General features: G+C 37.5%; 1 protein-coding gene across 1 annotated transcript; it reads left to right on the forward strand.

Moving 5' to 3' along the window:
• Window positions 1–892: 892 nt before the first annotated feature.
• LOC140242332 (organic cation transporter protein-like) lies at window positions 893–21109 on the forward strand. The gene is made up of 11 exons (XM_072322071.1): window positions 893–1042; window positions 5623–5877; window positions 6874–6977; window positions 8218–8372; window positions 10467–10635; window positions 13246–13384; window positions 16197–16288; window positions 16661–16869; window positions 18781–18889; window positions 19689–19907; window positions 20977–21109. Exons 1-11 carry the CDS (start codon window positions 893–895, stop codon window positions 21107–21109), a joined length of 1734 nt encoding a protein of 577 aa, XP_072178172.1.
• Window positions 21110–21479: the final 370 nt, after the last annotated feature.

The raw sequence follows: 21479 nt of genomic DNA on the forward strand, positions 1-21479 counted from the left end.
AACGAGTGTTATCATGATTCGCCTTTATCAAGAAGTGGAAGGAATCCATAGTAACACTTCACCCCGCCCCTTTGTCCACCACCAGCAGAGATAGTCTCCGGTTATCTTTGCTTCTGATTGTAAAGAGGACTTTGCACTAAGCCTTTGCTACACTTCTTGAGCACAGATGTGTAAAGATAGGGCCTATTCTAGGTCGGTATCGTTACTAGGTGAGTTTAACCCTTCTACAGTTTGCGACAGGGTTAACCATTACCATGCACGAATTACACAAACAGAAGAACATTGTCTCACACTCCAGCCGTCTAAGCCTTATAGTTGGAGTAAATGATGGCGATATGTACTCCTCAACTCTTTCATTGTCCATCTTCATCGCTCAAAGTTAATGGTAGATTGAGGGCGTGGTCCTGAGGGTCCGTACCATCACTCATAACGTCAATCATAATCTCGACACGCCCTAGTAATTATGTGTAAAATTCTCATTTGAATGATATTTGTGTCAGTATAGATATGACAAAGAATATCATGTTATATACATAGTCCATCAAAAGGCTTATTCCGTTTGAGCCCTTGATATTTTTTAACACCTTGAACGGAGAATAAGGTAAACTCTTGACACGCTGTATCAAGGGTTGCAATCGCCTTCGCATTGAATTCATCAAGGCTATACCCCTCCTGTTATTTACGTGTGGCAAAGGATTACATAGAGTCAGTGTATGATAGCCTTTGACTGGAGCAAGACGTAAGATTGGCTGGATGCTGTTTTCATGGCAACCGGCACTTCTAGGGGAATAGGTGGAGAACGGAATGTGGTAATTGCTTGGAAATAAACCACCGGTTACTTGACTTACAGCGTGAATCTTGTGTGTTGCCAAGTGCATTGTATCTGCAAGCAATGAAGTTCGACGACATTTTGTTAGAAATCGGCGAGTTCGGTCGATACCAGCGATGGGTTTACACCATGGTCATCATCACGTCCATCCCAGTGGCCTTCCACCAGATGGCTCAGGTCTTTTTGGCCGGAGCCTCTGACCACTGGTGTGAGGTAAGTGAGACCAGCGGGTCTTAATGACGCGATGCGTATCTGAGACCGCTTTACTAACAATGTATCAAACTTTATGCGTATCGTTATCATTCTCCTATGACCTTGAATTGAGAAATTTCAATTTCAATCTAGCTATTAATCTAGAGATTCCTGTCAACCACATTGTTTTCAAAATGCGCTTTGAGTCCGATTTAAATGTTTTAGAGCTATGTCCATGTTGGGTACGTCGTGAAAAAAAGTGAAAGACGAAGACAGTCTGTACTTTACTAAACATAAAATGAGAATACGTGTGTAAAACAGTCTCTTTCGAATTGCACTGTATAAGGAGGCAGTTTGACAGTGCGAATAAACCCAGGGTCTTTACGAACAGATGCAATGGTCTAGATTGGGCCAGAGATTTTGGACGCCTTGGCATCATCAGGCATGAGTGGCTCTCACTTAAAGGGACATTCCAGACGATTTTCATAATTTCACATCATGTAGTACATAAATCGACAACTCCATGTATAGATTTGTGAAATTTATTGTGGTTCTTGAGCAGAGAAACAATACTTTGAAAAACCTTAAACAACTTACACTGAACAAGGATGATGATAGGAGGTTCACATATTTCAGAGATGTAGCAGTGTAGTTCCATTACAATACCGCTTGCTTGCGAGTTCACCTGTATATAATCTATGCATGCCTCCTTTTGTTCTGCTTCCTTGAGCCAGAACTCATGCATTCTTATGGTGACTCTGCCATGTCATCATCCTTGTTCATTGTAATTTGTTTTAGATTTTGAAAATATTCTTATTCTTCATCCCAATTATCACAAATTCTGAAACTCTGTCCTCAGTATAACTAATTTATAGTTGTTCAATTGTAAAAATCTGAAAATCATCCGGAGGTCTCCTTTAATGCTAACTAACATCTTTTTGGCAAAAATGAAAATCAAATGACATATAGAAAAGGAAAGGTCAAAAGCTGGAATTCCATATAACTATATCCGAGGGTTGAGGGACGATATAATAATAATAATGTTAATAATAATAATAATAAAGGACATTTATATTGCGCAGCTACTATAATAATATACTCTACTGCGCATTACAAAATGACATACATACAAGAAATTCAAACAGAAAATACATTACTTCAAGAGATGACTTTTTACTTGTAACTGCTTGTCTTACAAACAAAGGGAGATTATTCCATAATTTTGGTGCAGCGTACAAAAATGCCCTGTCACCAAGAGCAACTTTTGATTTCCCCGATGGATATTTCAATAATGTTTGATCTCGTGAACTTCGAAGGTGATAAAATGTTTGAAATGATGTTTTCAACTCTACAAGTTCCTGTATGTACACTGGTGCTGTACCATAGCAGAGTTTTAAATATGATTCTCTGCTTTACAGGCAACCAATGTAATACGTAGTAATGGACTACAATGAGAAAAACGAGGAGAATTACAAACTAATCTAGCACATGCATTTTGCACCCTTTGTAATTTACCTAATCGATTATCAGGTAAGCCGTAAAATAAACTGTTACAATAATCCAATCTGCTTGTGACAAACGCATGGATTTTTCAGTACTTTCCCGTGTCAAATGCTTCCTAATATGTGCAGTATTAAACAAATGATAAAATGAATTTTTACATACTTCAGAGATATGTCTGTCAAAGGCCAGGCGTGAATCAAACTACACTCCCAGATTCCGTGCAGAATCAACAGGATAAATATCAACATCAATTACTTTTAGGCTTTCAGTGCGTAATTTTGAAACTTGCTGTTGAGTGCCACATATTAATGATAATAACAAAAATGCGGGAAAGAGAGATAAAGGATGGAAACCTGTCATGCCTGTGTGAAATTTATGAGCTCTAGACATCACTTAACTGTCTTCTATACCAAAAAGAATATTTTCTTCAAAGACAATTTAAACTTTCCAACACCAAAAAAATAGCGCTGGTCTTTGTAAGCTAGGTAAACAAATCCATTATTTTTTTTTTTTAATAAGGTTGCAAACGTAGCTATGACAAAACCCATTTCAACACGGTGTTACAAAGTATTTGAAACTAATCTGAACGTAATTGTTTATAAATCTATCAAATCAAACCAAATAAATATTTAGATTTGTCCACTTTTTAGCATTAGAAAAAATGTTATTGTTTATATGTTATAAGATATTTGTGCAGGTACTTTATGTTTTTTTTTTTCTGTGGTTAAATTGATGGGCGATTTTAGTTATTCCGAAGATTCGTTCCAATTCAGACATATTCGGTGTACATATGTTTATATTCGATTATCCGAAATGAACTGGAGTTCCTTAATGCTAACATTTATTGAGTCGTTCAAGAGATACGTTAGTTAGACTAAATAACATAGAATAAGCTCAGTTATTACGAAGGTTTGTTAATCGAAAAAAAGAGAAAATATATGAGGTTTTTAATCAGAAAATGAGGGGAAAAAACAGTGAGTACTATAAAACGAGCTTTCGGAATAACCATCCTCATAATGTTCATTGTTTTCGGAATTACGAACCTTCGGAATATCAAACCTTTAGAAAAACGAGTATTTCATTTCATACATTTCAAAAGATTGTAGGAATCATGATCGGCTAGCACTTGTGCTACTCTCTGGTTCCTTCGTATCAACTCTGATATTATTGTTACTATTGTAATAACTTTGATTTAAAAAAAAATTGTTAAGTAATTGTATAGTACGTATATGATGCACACTGTATATAGACACATTCTATGTAATCATATTTACCGTAATGTCTCGTATTTATATGTAGCAATATTATTAGGTAAATCTATATATTTTTACTACTAATGTTATTCTCTATAAAATCGAGTGAAAATATTTACTCTTGAAGGAGTGAATAACAGAAAAGAGAGTGAATTTTGAGTGAAAATGTTCATTTTCACTCACTTTATAGTGACCTCAGGATCACTCCAAAATCTTCGACTGATCCCTGAGGTCACTCCAAAATGAGTGAAAATTAACATTTTCACTCAAAATTCACTCCAATTATACTAAAAATTCACTCTTTTTTGTTATTCACTCCTTCATGAGTGAATATTTTCACTCGATTTTTTTTTTAGAGAGTACGTGTATAAGTTGCTCTCTTATACGATACATTTTTGCTTTTATTAATTGCTGTTAAGCATTGATTTTGTTATTGTTGTCAAACAAAATACACTCAAACTCAAACTCAAACCCGGAGTCACCTAACAACTTTCAGATCATCTTTTTTTTTTTTTTTTTATACTGCAGAGACATTGAGTACGTTTAAATCTCCTCCGTTTGAGAAAAAAGGCATTCTTATTGAGTGAATAATAGAGACCGCAATCATGCAAGGTATATCACAAAAAAATTCTCTTCCAGGGAGGTGGAAGGTTTTCCCTTTTCTCCCTTCCACATTATCTGTGTTTAATGTCGTTGGACTAGTGAAAGATTCTAAATCCTCCAGCTTTCTGATTTTATAATCTTCATCAGTCGGAAAATTTTGAAATGCAGACAGGTGATTGCCAGACATACATTTTGAATAAGTACTAAATATCTTTAATGTTGCACTTTCAGTGTAAATTAACATTCATATCGAGAAGATAATCTGTCGTGATCATGGAATGTACTGAATAATGTGCAAATTTCACCTTTGTCTTCAATATCTTACTCTTCACATTTCGTATGGAAATATGCCACTTATTCATTAGTCAGGCGTCAGTCTTTTTAGATTTGCAACAACGTAAAGCAAAAAGAAAAAGTTGATGACTTGAGTCGTTTACAATCATTTATTAAGTCTCCTCAAGGGACTTTTGAAAGAAGATGATACTCATAGGAGTATATTTTTGTTAGTTTTTATGTTCAAAGTAGTGCTGTTCTTGCGATTGATTAAAGCATTACATAATAATGGACAGACAAACAACGTAACTTACATAAGAGGGATACATTACACAAAAGAGGAGGGGGGGGGGGTACCACAGACCCCTGACCCCCTCAGTCCACCGCTCTAAAAGCAAATAAAAACAAAAACAAAAACAACGTTCCCCTTCCCCTGTAATGGACCTTTGGAATAACGAACATCACCCGAACAAACTGTCTTCTTCAATTTTTTTTTTTGACTGGTCACTCTTTACACGTTTTATCCAAATGGAAATCTCACTACAACTTAACCAACAACTTGCCATTTTGACGGTTTTATAATTATGTGTCCATGCATGGTTTTCATGAAATACGTTTTTTTTTTGTTTGCTTGATATTTCCAATCGCTTAATGATATTTGCATTTTGTCTGAGTTTCAGGTTCACATTTCTAGTATGATGTACATGCACTTTAAATTTTGAGATACTTGTTTAGTTTTAATTTCAGTCTCCGTTATCTATGTGTTTTGAATGTACTTACTTATTATATTCAGATTCGCAATGATTACCATTTTCATTGCGACATGTTTTGAAATGATCCAGAGCACTGTCGCCTGAATTTAATCTTTCGTCTGTTTCATTCATCAATTCCATCTGTCAATTTGTCTGAACGTCTCTTTGTTTGTATATGAATACATAATGTCGTTCCATTTCAATGATTGGATGGTAGGTTGCTTCGTGGCAGGACTACGACTGCGAGGCTAACGGACTCTCCGACGCCGACTGCGCCGATCTCAAGCGAAACGCGAGCTCGCCGATGAACGGCACCGAAGACCAGCTGCAGTGCTACAAGTACGAAGTGGTCGACGAGATGGAGTTCCACCCGGGGCTGAATCCTACAAGTTACAACGACACCACGCTCATCGAGTGCAACGACGGCTGGGTCTATGACAAGAGCCAGTACAAGTCTTCTATAATCCAAGACGTGAGGACAATCTGCTACTTTTAGGCGCTGTAATAAAACCAACAGAACAGACAAAACAATACAGAGCAAAACACATAAAACAAAGCAAAACAAAACAAAAGAGAACTAAACAGAACATAAGAACATAAGAACAGAACGAATCAAAGCCAAAGAAAGCAGAAATATTGCTTTTTAAATTACATTCCCAGATAACCAAAATTTCGACGAATTGTGCATTGTAAGATTAACAACACTCCGATTGCCAGTGTCGAATTAACTGTATAGGACTGATATGACGTATGTGTCCTTTCTACTACAAGGAGGTAGATAAAGAAATGAATGAACTCGAAGCAAAGGATGGGGTAAATTATGCTCGTGAAAAAAAAAAATAATGTTTTGACTTCATCCAAGAGATTCAGTGTGAAAATAGTCAAGCACTTGAATATAATATAATATGATATATATATATATATATATATATATATATATATATATATATTCCTTCCAGACTGATTAAATACCCCTATCGAATACCCCTATCGAATAGGATTCTGCTGGGCTTTGACGAAAATATTCTTTAACTGTGCTCACAATCTAATCATGTATGTAAATTTCATAGATAATGCAGATACAATAACAATGCAAAACGTTCGACTCGAATAAAATATCAAAAAAAAAAAAAAAACCGGCTTATGTTTAATTTCTTTGATTTCATCTTTGGAAATCACAGACAGCTTTTGCTATCGCTATCTTCGTCATTATAAAGCAAATATAGAAACACAATTCAAAATAATGGTAGAAACTCCACACATTTAAATAAATTTGAGGAGGGTATTGATAAAATAATGACTAACTCATAACGTAATCCATGGTGACAATGAATTAAAGCAGCTCTTACTTTATGAATGAGACTGCTGTCGGTGTGTGTGTGTGTGGGGGGGGGGTGGATTTGTAATTTGTGATCACGGTGTATGTAATTTTCTTCTCTCATGTCTGATGTACTTTTTTTTTACACAGTTCAACCTCGTATGTGATGACGCGAATCTTGACAGTTTAGCCCAGTCGCTTTACTTTGTCGGCGTGCTTGTCGGCTCTTTGTTGTTTGGCGCCCTCTCCGACATGTAAGTTACATTGCAGTTTTTTTTTTAATATTTATTAAGATTTCATTCAAATCATGGTATAATCATCATACAGCGAAATAAACAGTCATGTGTTTGACTTTATGAAAATTGTGTCCATAGATACAACTCACATTGACAAGTTAAACAAAAAACCCGATATAATTCTGGATGAAAAAGAAAATGTAACAACAGCGCACCTAATTTAATTCGTTTCCGCTACTGCCATTTCAACAGACATGAATTAACTACAACATAAGCACGTCATAACACATCTTATTTCAATGAAAGTCTTGAATTCTTCTAGTAATGTACCACTTTAATAGGAAATTACACTGTTATAAGCTCCCAACTCATGAACACAGTGCATACCATCGCTTTTATTCCCTTCCCTTCTCTTCTCTGCTTTTCTCTCTTTTTTCCTATTCGATACCCTCTTATTCTTGTCCCTTATTCTCGTATTTTGTTTGTCCCAAAAAGAAGAAGAAGAAGAAGAAAGAATTGTTACAAGCCGTAATTGATAACGGTCTCGTGTGACCACCTGTATACTTAATGATTTGTCATGAAATATATGTATTATGCACATTATATTTGTAATGACAACTCTTGTTTATATTTTCATGACTTCTTAATATGTTTAATGTTGTCACATTTTTTTTTCGTACAATGAAGACATAGAACTTACTGATACTGAATTGTCTCTTCATGTGTATATACCAACACCATTCAAAATATAAGATCTCAACAGTAGGCTACATGTTTTACATTGGCGTTGTTGCGTCCATGAATAATAACCGTCCCCTAGCTTTTTGTTGTGAACATTAAATTAGTTACTACATTCTAATGTACAGCAGTACTAAACTTAATGAAAACAAAGACGGAAGTGAAAAAAGTCATGAGTTAATGAGATGCATTATGATGTTTACCTATACAGTGGACTCCCGTTATAACGAAGTCCTTGGGATCGGCAGTTTTCTTTCGTTATATTCAAATTTCTTTATAACTCAACGAATAAAAAATGAAAGTAATAAAGATAGAGTTGATTATGTTGCTGTCTGAATTTTTTACTTCGTTGTAACCGGAATTTCGTTATAAACATGTTCGTTATAACGGGATTGCGCTGTATATCAAGTGTGTTCGTGTGTGTCGGCCCTATTTAATGTTCTGTAAGTTTCGTGTTGAAATAGATTCAGTTTTCACATTTTCAATCATATCAACATTGTCTTCTTCACTTTTCTCACAGCATTGGTCGACGCTATACTCTCTTCATTGCCCTATTCGGGCAGTGCACTGTGGGCGTTGGGATTGCCTTCTCCCCTAGTTACTGGGTCTTTACTAGTCTCCGTATGGTCTTGGCCGGGGCCAACATGGGGGTCTTCCTTCTATGTTTCATCATTGGTGAGCACATCAGTCCGACATAATGAATGGACTGAGTTGTGGAATTGACAGCTTTACATGTACAGACAAACTGTTAACATCGGTCACGCAATCGTGGGGGAAAGAAAAATGGGCGGGGGGGGGGGGGGGCCTTCAGCTCCCCCGCATTCAGGTGAAAAAAAAAACCCGCAAAAACATAAACATCAATGAGTCACAAACCTAAAACTCAGGATTTTCCCGGGATATAGCCCCTCGATTCCACCAGTGGCCTGTTGCATAAAACGTTTAACCTGAGAAAAACCCTGGTAAGATGCTGCCATTGTCTTAACACAGGGAAAACATTGCTAGAAATTAAGTGAGGTTTTTTCTCAGGCCAAAAGTTTTATGCAACAAGTCCCAGGAGATGCAAGCTGGATTCCCTGGGCAGTTGAAAGCCTTTATTTTTTTTTATTATATAGAATATATTGAAATAGTTTAACATTGTTAAGCTGACTTTGATTGATAATAAATCAAAATTGACACGTGTGATTGACATAATAAATTTGATGAAATGAATTATAGTAAACTTAGCCAACAGATAGTCAGGAGTTTCACTAGAATCAGAATTTGATAACAAAGTTATGGAAAATAGAAGACTAATAAATATGTTTCCACTGAATAATGATTTTGCGAATGATGTATAATTATTGTTGAGATCAAGATTACCGGTATGTCATTATTTGATCGGTCTGTCCGGTACCCGTTGGAATGTGCAGGAATAAATCACGTACTTTTAGCAACCAAAACCCTTTCTCACCGTGAAAGTCTTCTTTGCTATATAGGTCATTGGAACACACGCTTTAACACACACTTCACACAAACACACACGCACGCACACACGCACAAACACACACACACAAGTGCGCGTAAACTGTATGGATATAAAGTTCCCCCTATATTTCATGTGAAAGAATGGAAAACGAAATGAAGATTTGGGTGTAGACCGAAAGGGGGATTTCTGATATATTATAGTGACGTCAGCTTTAACTCCACTATCTTAATATGAAAGCCAGTATTGAGAATGTGACATTGCAATTGAAGAAAATCGTTGAATGTTTATGTCGAAACGACCATTTTGCGTGATTTTCTCTTTTTTTCTCTCTAGAAACCACGTTTGTTGTTGAATCAATATATTCTTATTTTGATCGTATATAGAGTATCTGTAGATTCTTTTTTTTTTTTTTAAATTTCATCAGTCAGGGCGGAGTAACTATGTGAAATCTTGATTAAGAAGAGAGATGCATTAATTGTATGTATTACCCTTCATGTGCTGCACACTTAACGATGAAAGGATAATAAAGTATTTGTCAGTGCGTACTGATTGTGAGGCTGTCGGGCGCCAGCTCGAGTGGAAGCACTTTACACACGTCAAAATTATTGACTCTGTTTTCTTTGGACTGTGACGTTTGAAGCGGAAGATTACTTCCCTGTTGTAATCATTTTGACCGAGGCAGCCAGTACTGAAGACGATTTGTTGAAGAGTATACTTCAGTCAATTTCTTCCTAATTGACAAAACTGTTTATCCTACGGTGTTCAGGCAGTTCACCCGTATGTTGAACATTGGACCTCTTATTCTTTTGTCGGTGCTTCTCAAACCCGCGCGCACATATTTGTATAGCGGGATTTTGTTTGGTTATGTGCGGATGACACCCTATTAAGTTGGTTCAACGCCTATGTATATCGAAACATATTTAACTTTCATCACATACAGTCACAAAGGACACGTAATGTACTTAAGGTCACAAAGGACACGTAATATACACAGACACGTAATGAATATCTACGCGTATATAGGCATATATAAACATAATGCATCCATGCGTATACGTGTAACATAAACATAATTTACATACTCACACATTACCAAAATATGTGTGGTACCTTTGTCAAAATCATGCTTGTCATTATAGCACAAAAGCAGACATTAAATCATTCAATGAGTCTCAAAACCAGAAACTCATGGGCCGAATACCCCCCCCCCGAAAAAAAACTTATAGGAAGAATATTGATTTATTAATGTGTTTTGTTTCTATCTCTCTTTTTGTCATTATTTTCATTAATTTGACAACAATTAGGGACCGAGTTTGTGGGACCGAGCAAGAGAACTTTCGCCGGAATGGGGATCAACCTAGCCTTCTCCGTGGGTTATATGATCATCGCCGTCTACGCCTACTTCATCAGGGATTGGTGGATCCTACAACTCGTCATCACGGTCCCGTCCTTCCTTTTGTTTTTCTTTTACCCGTGAGTCCTTGCGTAGGCTTTACAGACAGACAGACAGACAGACAGACAGACAGACAGACAGACAGACAGACAGACAGACAGACAGACAAACAAAAGTATACCCTCTTGACAAGAAGTTGTGGCAATAATCATATATACAATTTGTGTATAGTTATATACAAATGTATATCATGAAAATACATTCCAAATACAGCGACACGAAGCTACCTTGGGAACGGGACGAAGACATAGTAGAGTGAAGATAGTAATAAAACGCACCAAAATGTGGTATGTTGATCGTTCTTTTTATTTCAGATTCGACGCGGTAAGTTCTTCTTGAATGATAAAGTTTCGAGAAAAACAACAACAAGAACAACAATTCACAGAACTCATTCTCCTGAGAAATATTTAAGGCGTTGTACCTTTGAAAAGCTGTAACTGAAAACGGCTTATAAACTGCAATGTCACAAGGAACAACACTTTCGTCACTTGCTTCTTTTTTTTTTTTGCCGAAATAGGGCAGTTTAGATCTCAGACACTTAGACGTTATCAAAAGACTAGCCGGAAGACGTAAAGGAAGGCGATAGGTTTGAGGGTGCAGGTGAAACACGAAAATGAGTTGACTTATCAAAGGTGTAGTGTGTGAAGGTGCGATTGTTTAAATGATTAGTCTGCTAGAACAGCTTGACCCAAATGAAGGTGCAACAATGACACCCTGTAACTTGCATCCCGTTGCAGAACGTTGCAACGGTGTTTCTGCCAAACTCGAATATTGACGCACGCATACATTGTATACATCAGCTTAACAACAGCCTTTTTGTTTCATTTCCAAACCTCCCCGAAGCAATTAAGCTACACAAATCGTGGACTTTGACTCCAGTCAAATCGATTAGATATGTGATGTAGATCACTTATCCGGCCAGTTCTGCCACATCATCAGCAAAATAGGAACAATATTTTATCTAGGTCACAAGAATAATGTAGTACAATGTTAGAGGACAGAATCTCCCATGATAAAGCTGCTGAAAAAAAAAGAAGTTTCACCTTGGTAGATTAAGAGTTTTCACTCGCATTGTTTTACACATTGAGGAAGTGTAATCGTACTATCAGACATGGGCACACGAAGTGCAAATGCACATATCATAATGTCCTAGACATGTCCTGTAGGATCCCATCAGAATTATATGAGCTTTATTGGACAATAAAGAAGACCTTCTTTTACGCAAATCTGAACCCGACTGACTCCATTAAGGACGTCATTGTATTTCAACAGCCAAGTACATCACAAGACATCAGCCGCGCAATTGTAGACCTATCGATAGGCAACGCCGAGTCGCTTATTCCCGTTCAGTATAGTGATCGTTTTGGTAATATCCTGTGCGATTGAACTGCATTTGTAACAATATAATGTGAGCTTGTTATAGGGATCGTTGCCATGCTCAAACACTGAATTTCAGAAATGATTAGGTAGGGGATGACTGTCATCAAAGGAGATACCCTTGAGGTGATTATTGAATTACTATGCATCGTCGTTTAAGACGTCATCATAATCAACTCATCATTTGGGATAGAAATTTGGGATCATCACGCCGCCATCCCCAACGGGAAATATTTCACTGAGAGAGGGAATGTTTGAGAACGTCTACCTGCGAAATTTTAGAGAATTTCAAATTTCGTCAGGGCTCGAAATCAGTTAAACAATAAAATCCATAAACAGTTACCATTGTCGCAAGCAGCTTCTTTTGATTCAAATTTATGAAATTCTTCCGTCGAGATATTTTCATTGCAACTGATTGACAAATTGCCCTACATCGACATAAACGTAGTACGTGCGCTCATGTTTGTTATGTTTTTGTTTTTTATCATGGCTACTACTAAAACACTGATCAATTCAGTGCTCATTTACGCCGATGTAGGGCAATTTGTCAATTAGTTGCACAGAAATTTTTAATACTTTCAAACTTTCTTTGCGACAAGTTGCGGCAAGAAAAAAAAACAAACAACAAGTTGTTTTCGACACTGTAGACTGTTTTTCCCAATTCGATTGCAAATGTTTACGAACTTAATTGCAACTGTTTACGATCCATAACGAAACATCCATTCGCTGCGTTTATTCGCAAACATTCGCCGCTCAGTGAGATATACGCCCTTCACTCCTAACAGGGATCTTAAATCCTGGATGAGTTGCCTCTGGCAATGGCAGTCCAAAAGTTAAACAAACAGAATGGTGAAAGTTTATTGAAGATTTGCGTGCGAGCAAATAGGAAACGCAGACGTGATATCATCCCCATCTAATTTGTATATTCGTCATAGGTTGTGATTAATATAATGTAATGTAATCAAAGTATGTGTCATGATTTTAGCAATATCTTCAAAGATATTAATAGTTTTGTAACGAATGCAGTAAAAGATCGAAAATATTTTCATTTTTCTATCAATTTTGATGATGACCAAACTTCAAAGAATTAAAATGGCGTTTTCTCTTTCTTTTGCGTTCGATCTCTTTGCGTGCATGTTTGCTATATTGGAATGATTGATTTAGTTAAATCGTTAAAGCATTCTTGTATTTATATTTTTGTTTTTAAGATGCATTATGTCTCTATAAATGTATCTGTCTATATCTCCTTATAGGTTCATTCCAGAGTCTGCTCGTTGGCTGATCAGTAAAGGCCGCACTGAAGCGGCCACCAAAGTAGTGGAGAAGGCCGCCACGGTGAACAAAGCAACGCTTCCCGATCCCATCTTCACTGACGAGGAAATCAAGGAGCAGGTATGTACATTATAGGCACGCCCTTGAAAGACATATACGTATTCTATCATTCTTAAAACCCTCTGACCTTTCTATAAGAAGGTTCAAAAGTGGACGAACTCCGTTCAAGATGGGGGGGGGGGGGGGGTAGTGGACTTTAAAACGCCATCTATGCTAGTTGATATACCAACTGAGAATAAATGTGTAACTGGAGAAGGAGAGTGTTGGGCTTTATTCTCGGAATTGTTAAGAGCTGTATAGAAAATGCCCCTGAATTACCAAAACATTTGCTCATTACATATTACACGATGTTTTTCTCTTTTACGATCAAGCTAAAACAATGAGAACAGAAGAGAGCAATGCAATGCAGGATTTGACAGCATTTCTGATGCATACCTGAGTTTGATATATTGACTTTGACATATTGAGTTTTATAATGACCCAGAATATGAAGATTTGGAATAATGATGATGGGATTGGATTAACACTAACTAATCTTTGACCTAGCAATTCAGTCAGGATTTGACCCTCACACATAAACATATTGTTTCCCTTTGTTACCAACCACGAAAGCCACTGGGAAAACGACGTGCCTACTCATGTTATCACAGCTCTGATAAACATCGGCTTAATGAGCCACACTTACCCCAGATCTTCCTCTTTGGGAATTTCCAAATGGAAACATGCTCGATATCCCCTTTTGGTAAATTCGATAATTGATCTCGCGTTCTTGAAAGTTGGGAGCTGAAAATAGAAGAGAACAATGACAGTATATAGTGACGAGAAAGGGTCAGGGAAGGCACGCGTTTATATATATATATTTTTTTTTATAGTCCTGTACGCAAATTATCATCTTTGAGCTCGCCAATTCAACCAAAAGTACACTCTTTGACTCAAATCAGGTTTCAGTGTATGGAATATTCCTCAGAAATTGTCTGTTGAGCTTGCGATTTTATTAAATCAATTAAGGCACAACTTAATTAATGCATCATACTATTGGTGTCTTTTCAATGATATGTTGTACATAAAACTTAATCATTTCAGAAACACTGATATTGACAATTATGACAATACCGAGATGATCTTATCACAAGATGTGCTGCATGTTCTCCTAAACGGCAGTGCCACTATCATAGGGCCTACCCTAACATTTCTGAGGGTATTTCACGAAGAATTTAAGTTGAACTTAAAAGTTAAGGCAGACTTAAAATTATGGCATGCGCCGTTGGTTTCTCTTTTCAATTTTATCTAATAATTTCAGAATCCATTTCAAGTTATCATAACAAATTGCTGAAAAAATTCTTTATCCCTTACTTCATTTTGTTTATCAATATCTGTATGAAAAAGTCTCCAAAATGTTCATTCTTTTATGAAGAATTGAATTTTATTGAAATCACACACAACCTGCCAAAATTTTCAGTTGATTCTAAAATCTTAGCCTTAAATTCTTTGTGAAACACCCCCTGGTCCTCTTAATGCTGCTGCACCAAGATTATAACATAGGGGATAAAACATCTTGATCAGTGACTCAAAGGCATAATTTACCATTTGCAGATGAAACAAAAACCCAGCATTAGTGCTTTAAAATAGTTCTAAAATGTGAGTTAGGGATAGAAAAAAAAAAAACACTGTAGAAATTTGAATCTGTATAAATCGGTGTTAAGTGTTGTTAAATACATAAAATGTGAACAATAGTTATAATAAAAATGTTTCCAGACTAAATCGTATACAGTTGCGGTCTATTGAGAAAAACATTGATATCTCCTTATATTTTAGGCTTTATCGCGAAAATTGCACATGGTAGGATGTTTTGTGATACAACAGACCTACACATATGCATCAAATGTGATATCTTGAAGATTTTTGAAATCACTTCTCCCTAAGGTGAACTGGACCTTTAATTGGTTATTGAACGTTGAGACCACGATCTGAATCCATTACTTTATCCACTGCGCATGCCATTCACTAAATGTTCACTAGGCACATTGAAAACTCGGCCGCGTGTAGCAGATTTCCTTTTTTTTTTTTATCGCGACAGTGGATTTTTCTTTGTGCATTGCTGTCAAGTCGCGTGCGTTGAGCGTGTGACACTCAATACATTAATTTTCCATATTTCCTGGGCTGATAGAATATGAAATCTCACTTGGGACAAGAGAGAAAGAGTATCTGACAAGCATCATAAATATTACTGGACTGAAAACTGAAAAAAAAAAATACTTCTGCCTGATCAGAGCCCGACCATTTCATGTGTAGCGATTCTCATTCTGATATTATGAAACCCATTCAGGACCGTAATCATAGTCCTAATATATGCATAACGCAAATACATTTACTGAAATAATACACCCGTAGCCATGATGTCGTCATGATGAAAACTGAAGAAGGTTCTGATATATTCACTTTTAGAGCCTCTCTATTCCCCCCTCTCCCCTGGTAGCTGCGATCCCTGACAAAGTCTCATGTACTCTTCCTCCTATACAGTGCACTCCCGTTATAGCGAACATGGTTATAACGAAATTCCGGTTACAACGAAGTAAAAATTCAGGACGCAACATTATTTGCTTTATGTTTTTGATAGTTTATTTTCGGTTATAACGAAATTTCGATCTAACAAAAGAAAACTGCCGGTCCCGAGGACTTCGTTATAACGGGAATCCACTGTAGTTCAATGTTGGTGACAGCCCTGGGCTTGTCTCAAAGGGGGTACTGTGAAATGACCTGTACTTTAGGTTTCTTTCTTGAAAATTTCTGCTCGAGTTCATGAACTCCGATCAGAACGATCTGTAGGCGGAATGATAACCAGTTTTGGATTGTTTCATTTACTGAACTTCAGGAAATTGCACTGAAAGCGAAACAAGCCACAGCCCTTGATCTTTTCAAAACAAGGAATCTGAGATTACGGACACTGAACTGTATGTTTAACTGGTGAGTGCTACGCTTTCGTATTCTTTCTTACTCTGTATTTCATACGAAACGTACTTCAGCGATTTCCACCGCAAACAAAAGTTAAAAGTATACAAACCATCTGCATGAAAACAAAATAATATATCTCTCTTTTCTGTAGCAACCATTTGATAACAACAGTACTATAGAAAATTCACTGTTTACATTTTCATTATGCACTGTCAAATATGTTTCTTTTCAAAACTTTAAGAAAAAAGTGTTGATAATGGAGTTATGGATGAATATGACGGCGGGTAATAATTATACAGTTATACATGTAAGTTATTAATGGTTGCAAGATTAATCACATTTATAGTGATAGCAAATTAGCCGTGTCTGTCATCGCAACCTCAGGTTCGTCAACACGCTGGTTTACTATGGCCTGTCTTTGAGCACCTCCGACCTCGGGGTCAACGACTACGTAGCGTTCTTCATATCCGGTGGAGTGGAGATTCCCGCCATTATCTCTGGCATGTTCGCCATCGAGTACATCGGGAGGAAGTGGAGCACCTTCGGCTACATGGTCTTTGGCGGCGTGGCGTGTCTCTGTACTATTTTCACTCGTACGTGTATATGGATACTGATGAGTTCGGACTGTGGGAAGCAAAACGCTCACATTATATTATGACATACATTGTATCTACACACATATTGTTATATAAAAAAGTGCATGGGCAGAGCCTTTTAAGCCAAAGAATACAATCTTGCATGTCCGAGGGCACACCTTTATCCAGTTGCTCGATGGACTAAGAAGTTGCCCTTTAATCGGAAAACTATAATGCACTTTGAAATAATTCGAGCTATGACTGAAGGTTACCGCAAGAAATGGGAAATTAAATGGCAAACAATATGAGCGCAGGGACTCGGATAAATGTTTGAATTCCTCCACATGCGCACACACACGCACACATACACACACTTTATGAGTATGTGTTGTATGTCAGTTATTCTCGATGTTTTTTATTTTTTTTTTTGCACGTCGAACTAAGGGGGAAAAGGCAAAGAATGGAATGGGTCGTTAGTGGTGGACGTACTTGTACCATGCCCCTTCCATAAAAATGAAATAGAAAAAAAAAAAACCACTTTTATCTCGATCTGGTAAACACAAAAAGTCATCATGATGTGACTGTGACGTTTGCGACAAGTCCTTCCCGAATTCATGGTTTCATGTACATCTGATAACAGGTGACAGGCGTTTCTTGACCGAAACAGGACATCTCTTGGTCTTCCCCAACAGGAAAACGAAGAATAACAATGAGAAGAAAAGCAAAAGCAAAAGACAGAGCGTAAACCGTTTACTGACAGGTTACAGTGAAATGGTTCATCCATCGACAAACCACCTGCTATTCTTATGCCATCCTTGTGCCCTACTTTAGAACTCTTCCTATGGCACGCGATGTGATGTCGGAATCAGGGGCGGATCCAGGAATTCCGTAAAGGGGAGGCGCCTCCGCAAAACTAGAGGGGCGCAGGCACCCCCTTTTGTTCTTTTTATTTCTTTTGTTTTAACAAAAAAAAAATAAAGAGGGGGCACGCGCCCGGTGGGCCCCCCTCTGGATCCGCCACTAAGAATCACTGCTCGTCATTGTTGTTGGCATCATTCCAGCCATCCTTTATTCTCATCTGACTTATAGTTGCTACTGACGTAAATGGCGGGGATGGTGTAGTTTTGGTTGATATCGGGCTTCATTCTTTTTTTTTGTGACAAAATATGAAACTACTTATGAATTATGAAAGAATGTATTCATCAAATAAACCACTTTTTAACTATGAAAGATCATACAAATTTCTTATCATTACTATGAGGTATTCAACGTTTATTTGATGAAAATCCATAAACAAACAATGGTCTTGATAAAAGGTGGGACACAACTTTTATCAGTACCACAGCCAAAACTATATCATCCCTTTAAATGATGGGTTAATGGTTCGGCACGAAGGTCTATTTAAATTTTCATCTCATTTTTCTTGAATCTCAGGTACATTAAAGGTCCAGTTTACCTTTGGGAGCAGTGATTTCAAAAATGTTCAAGATATCACATTTAATGCATATGTGTAGGTCTGTTGTATCATAAAACATCCTACCATATGAAATATTTGCCATAAAACCTAAAATATAAGGAGATATCAGGATTTTTCTCAATAAACCGTAACTGTATACGGTTTAGTCTGGAAACATTTTTATTATAACTGTTGTTCACATTTTGTGTATTTAACAACACTTAACATCCATTATACGGATTCAAATTTTGACAGTGGTTGTTTCTATCCCTAACTCACATTTTAGTATTATTTTAAAGCACTAATGCTTTCATCTGCAAATGGTAAATTATGCCTTTAATGTACATGCGTCATTCTCTCACAAACCCATCAACGTCTTCCTATGACATCATAATCTTATCATCTTAATTTCAGTCCACATTTTATCACCATCATGAATTGTGACGTCACTTTGATCTTCACCTGTTCTACAGCACTCGGTGCGTGGCGCACTACTGTTGCTATGTTGGGGAAATTCGGCATCGCAGCCTCCTTCGCTATCATCTACGTTTACTCTGCAGAACTTTTTCCGACACCAGTCAGGTACTGCTACCAGTATTACTTTTTTCCCCCTGAACTTTATTTATCATTTCTTCATATCTCATTTTCCTGCATAAGATTATATTCATATGATAATCAATATATCAATTAATTTACCTATTAGTTTTTATTGTTGTTGATTTACTTTGAGTATTTTCTCGGGGTACTCAGGATATCACTTGGTTGAACCTTTCATCGAGGATGTAGTAAAAATTCAGGGCGATAACTTTTAATCCGTGGATACTGAATCCCTCTCAGTATTTCCCTTTGTTCATTTCTTCTTTTCCATCTATTATTATATCACCACTGTTTGTAAGGCAAGCAGCTCCAGTTAATGAGATAAAGACCAGGACCCTGGTTTCATAAAATTTGTTATCAGTGACAAGTTGCCATAGTTGTTATAAGCTACTGAAATCCTAACATCTGATTGGCTAAGAGCACATTTGTGATAGAAATCGGGTAGTTGTCATTGATAACAAGTTTTATGAAACGGCCCAAGGTCAAAAGCTCATCTTTTAAACAATGCATTTTATGTTTGAATTATGTATATCGTGATTATTACTTTGTAATGTGCAGTAGAGTATATTATTATAGTAGCTGCGCATTATAAATGTGCCTTATTATTATTGTTTATATCATACATTTGTATATTATGTAATGCATATATATGTGAATTTATTTGTGTATGCGTGTGTGTGTGTGTGTGTGTGTGTGAAGGCGCACGCGCACCTGTGGAAAAGTGAAGGAAGTATAGGACCCTACACATTTGAAGTTCTCGCCCTATATCTATACTTCTATCCAGGAGCGTTGGTGTGGGAATATGCTCCATGAGCGCTCGTATAGCTGGAATCCTAGCCCCTATTATCCTCCTACTCGCCGAAACTTGGGAGCCACTGCCAGTCCTTATCTTTGGCATCGCCTCAATCGCCGCCGGTCTGCTCATCCTTTTCTTACCCGAAACTCTGGGCCAGAGGCTTCCGGAGACCATCGAGGAAGGAGAGCTGTTCGGGACAAGCAAGGCGTAAGTCATTTTATGGCATCGTCATCTCAAGGCTAGGTGTACTACTAGTATTTCATGCAGGCATACTACATCAAGCATTGACCTGGAGAATAATGACCCCATTGATCGTAATAAATTACTTTAATCTACTCATTCGAAAACAATACCTTTGTCCCAATTCATGAAATTCTTCCGTCGAGATGCTTTCATTGCAACTGATTGACAAATTGCCCTGCATCGACGTGATTAAGCATTGAATTGATCAGTGTTTTAGTAGTAGCCATGATAAAAAATCATGGGAGTACATACTCGAGCGGGATTCGAACCCACGACCTCCTGATCACCGGACAGGCGTCATCTCCACTAGACCACCGAGCTTTCTCCCGACAGCAAGTGTTGGTTCTAATCTTATAGCATGCAGCGGGTACTGCGTAATAATATTCCAATTCATGAAATTCTTCCGTCGAGATGCAGGGCAATTTGTCAATCAGTTGCAATGAAAGCATCTCGACGGAAGAATTCATGAATTGGAATATTGTTACGCAGTACCCGCTGCATGCTATAGGATTAGAACCAACACTTGCTGTCGGACGAAATCTCGGTGGTCTAGTGGAGATGACGCCTGTCCGGTGATCAGAAGGTCGTGGGTTCGAATCCCGCTCGAGTATGTACGCCCATGATTTTTTATCATGGCTACTACTAAAACACTGATCAATTCAGTGCTTAATCACGTCGATGCAGGGCAATTTGTCAATCAGTTGCAATACCTTTGTCATCATGCCTATACGCCAAAAAGTAGGAGTGGTACGCTTTCAGATCCCCGCCGTCACTTCGTGCATGCGTCCGTAACATTTTTTTTTTTTGTAATAATAATGGCGGTATCCTTTTAATGAACAGTACAGTATACTAGCACCTTTTTAGGTCTTAGGAGTTTGAAATTGTGATGAATCATCTGCATGGACCTCTCACCATAATGATCTAGTATACAACGCTATGTTATACGTTGTAATCACTTGTTCTGTCTTTTCAATGGAAATCAATGAAGCTTTATACATAATCTTCATGCTTGATTTCTTTTTTACTGCTGCAGGAAGGAGAAGGAATACGAACTCAATACGGTCTCATCTTCTGTCGACAAGAAAGAACACGCCTACCAGGAGAATGGCAACGGGGCCGTCAATAAGGGGTTCGTCGACGACTCCACGTCGACGGAGAAAGTCTAGTCCCATCGAGTGATGCTCTCAGGTTCATACTGTCGCTGCCAATCGTCTTGCTGTAGTTCTGCTGGACATGTTTTTAAGCACACGTATCTTTATGATTATAACATCATATTATGTTTGGGTTGCGTTTGTACACCGTCACATAACTGAGAAAAGAAAATGGTAATAGATAGTCCCAGCTATAGACCTTTTGGTGTACAATCCTCATGTATAAGACCAATCGCAATAAAGACAAAAAACAAAAAACAAACCTCAAGATCTCCTTATAGGCCATTTCGCAACAGCTTCTGATTAGGACCACGCACCTCCTCATAACATGAGCTCGCGTTGATCTTCTTGATATAGGCTTCATAGCCCTTTGAAGATTAAGAAA

Source organism: Diadema setosum, chromosome 19 (assembly GCF_964275005.1).
Source record: "Diadema setosum chromosome 19, eeDiaSeto1, whole genome shotgun sequence".
Lineage (NCBI taxonomy): Eukaryota > Metazoa > Echinodermata > Echinoidea > Diadematoida > Diadematidae > Diadema > Diadema setosum.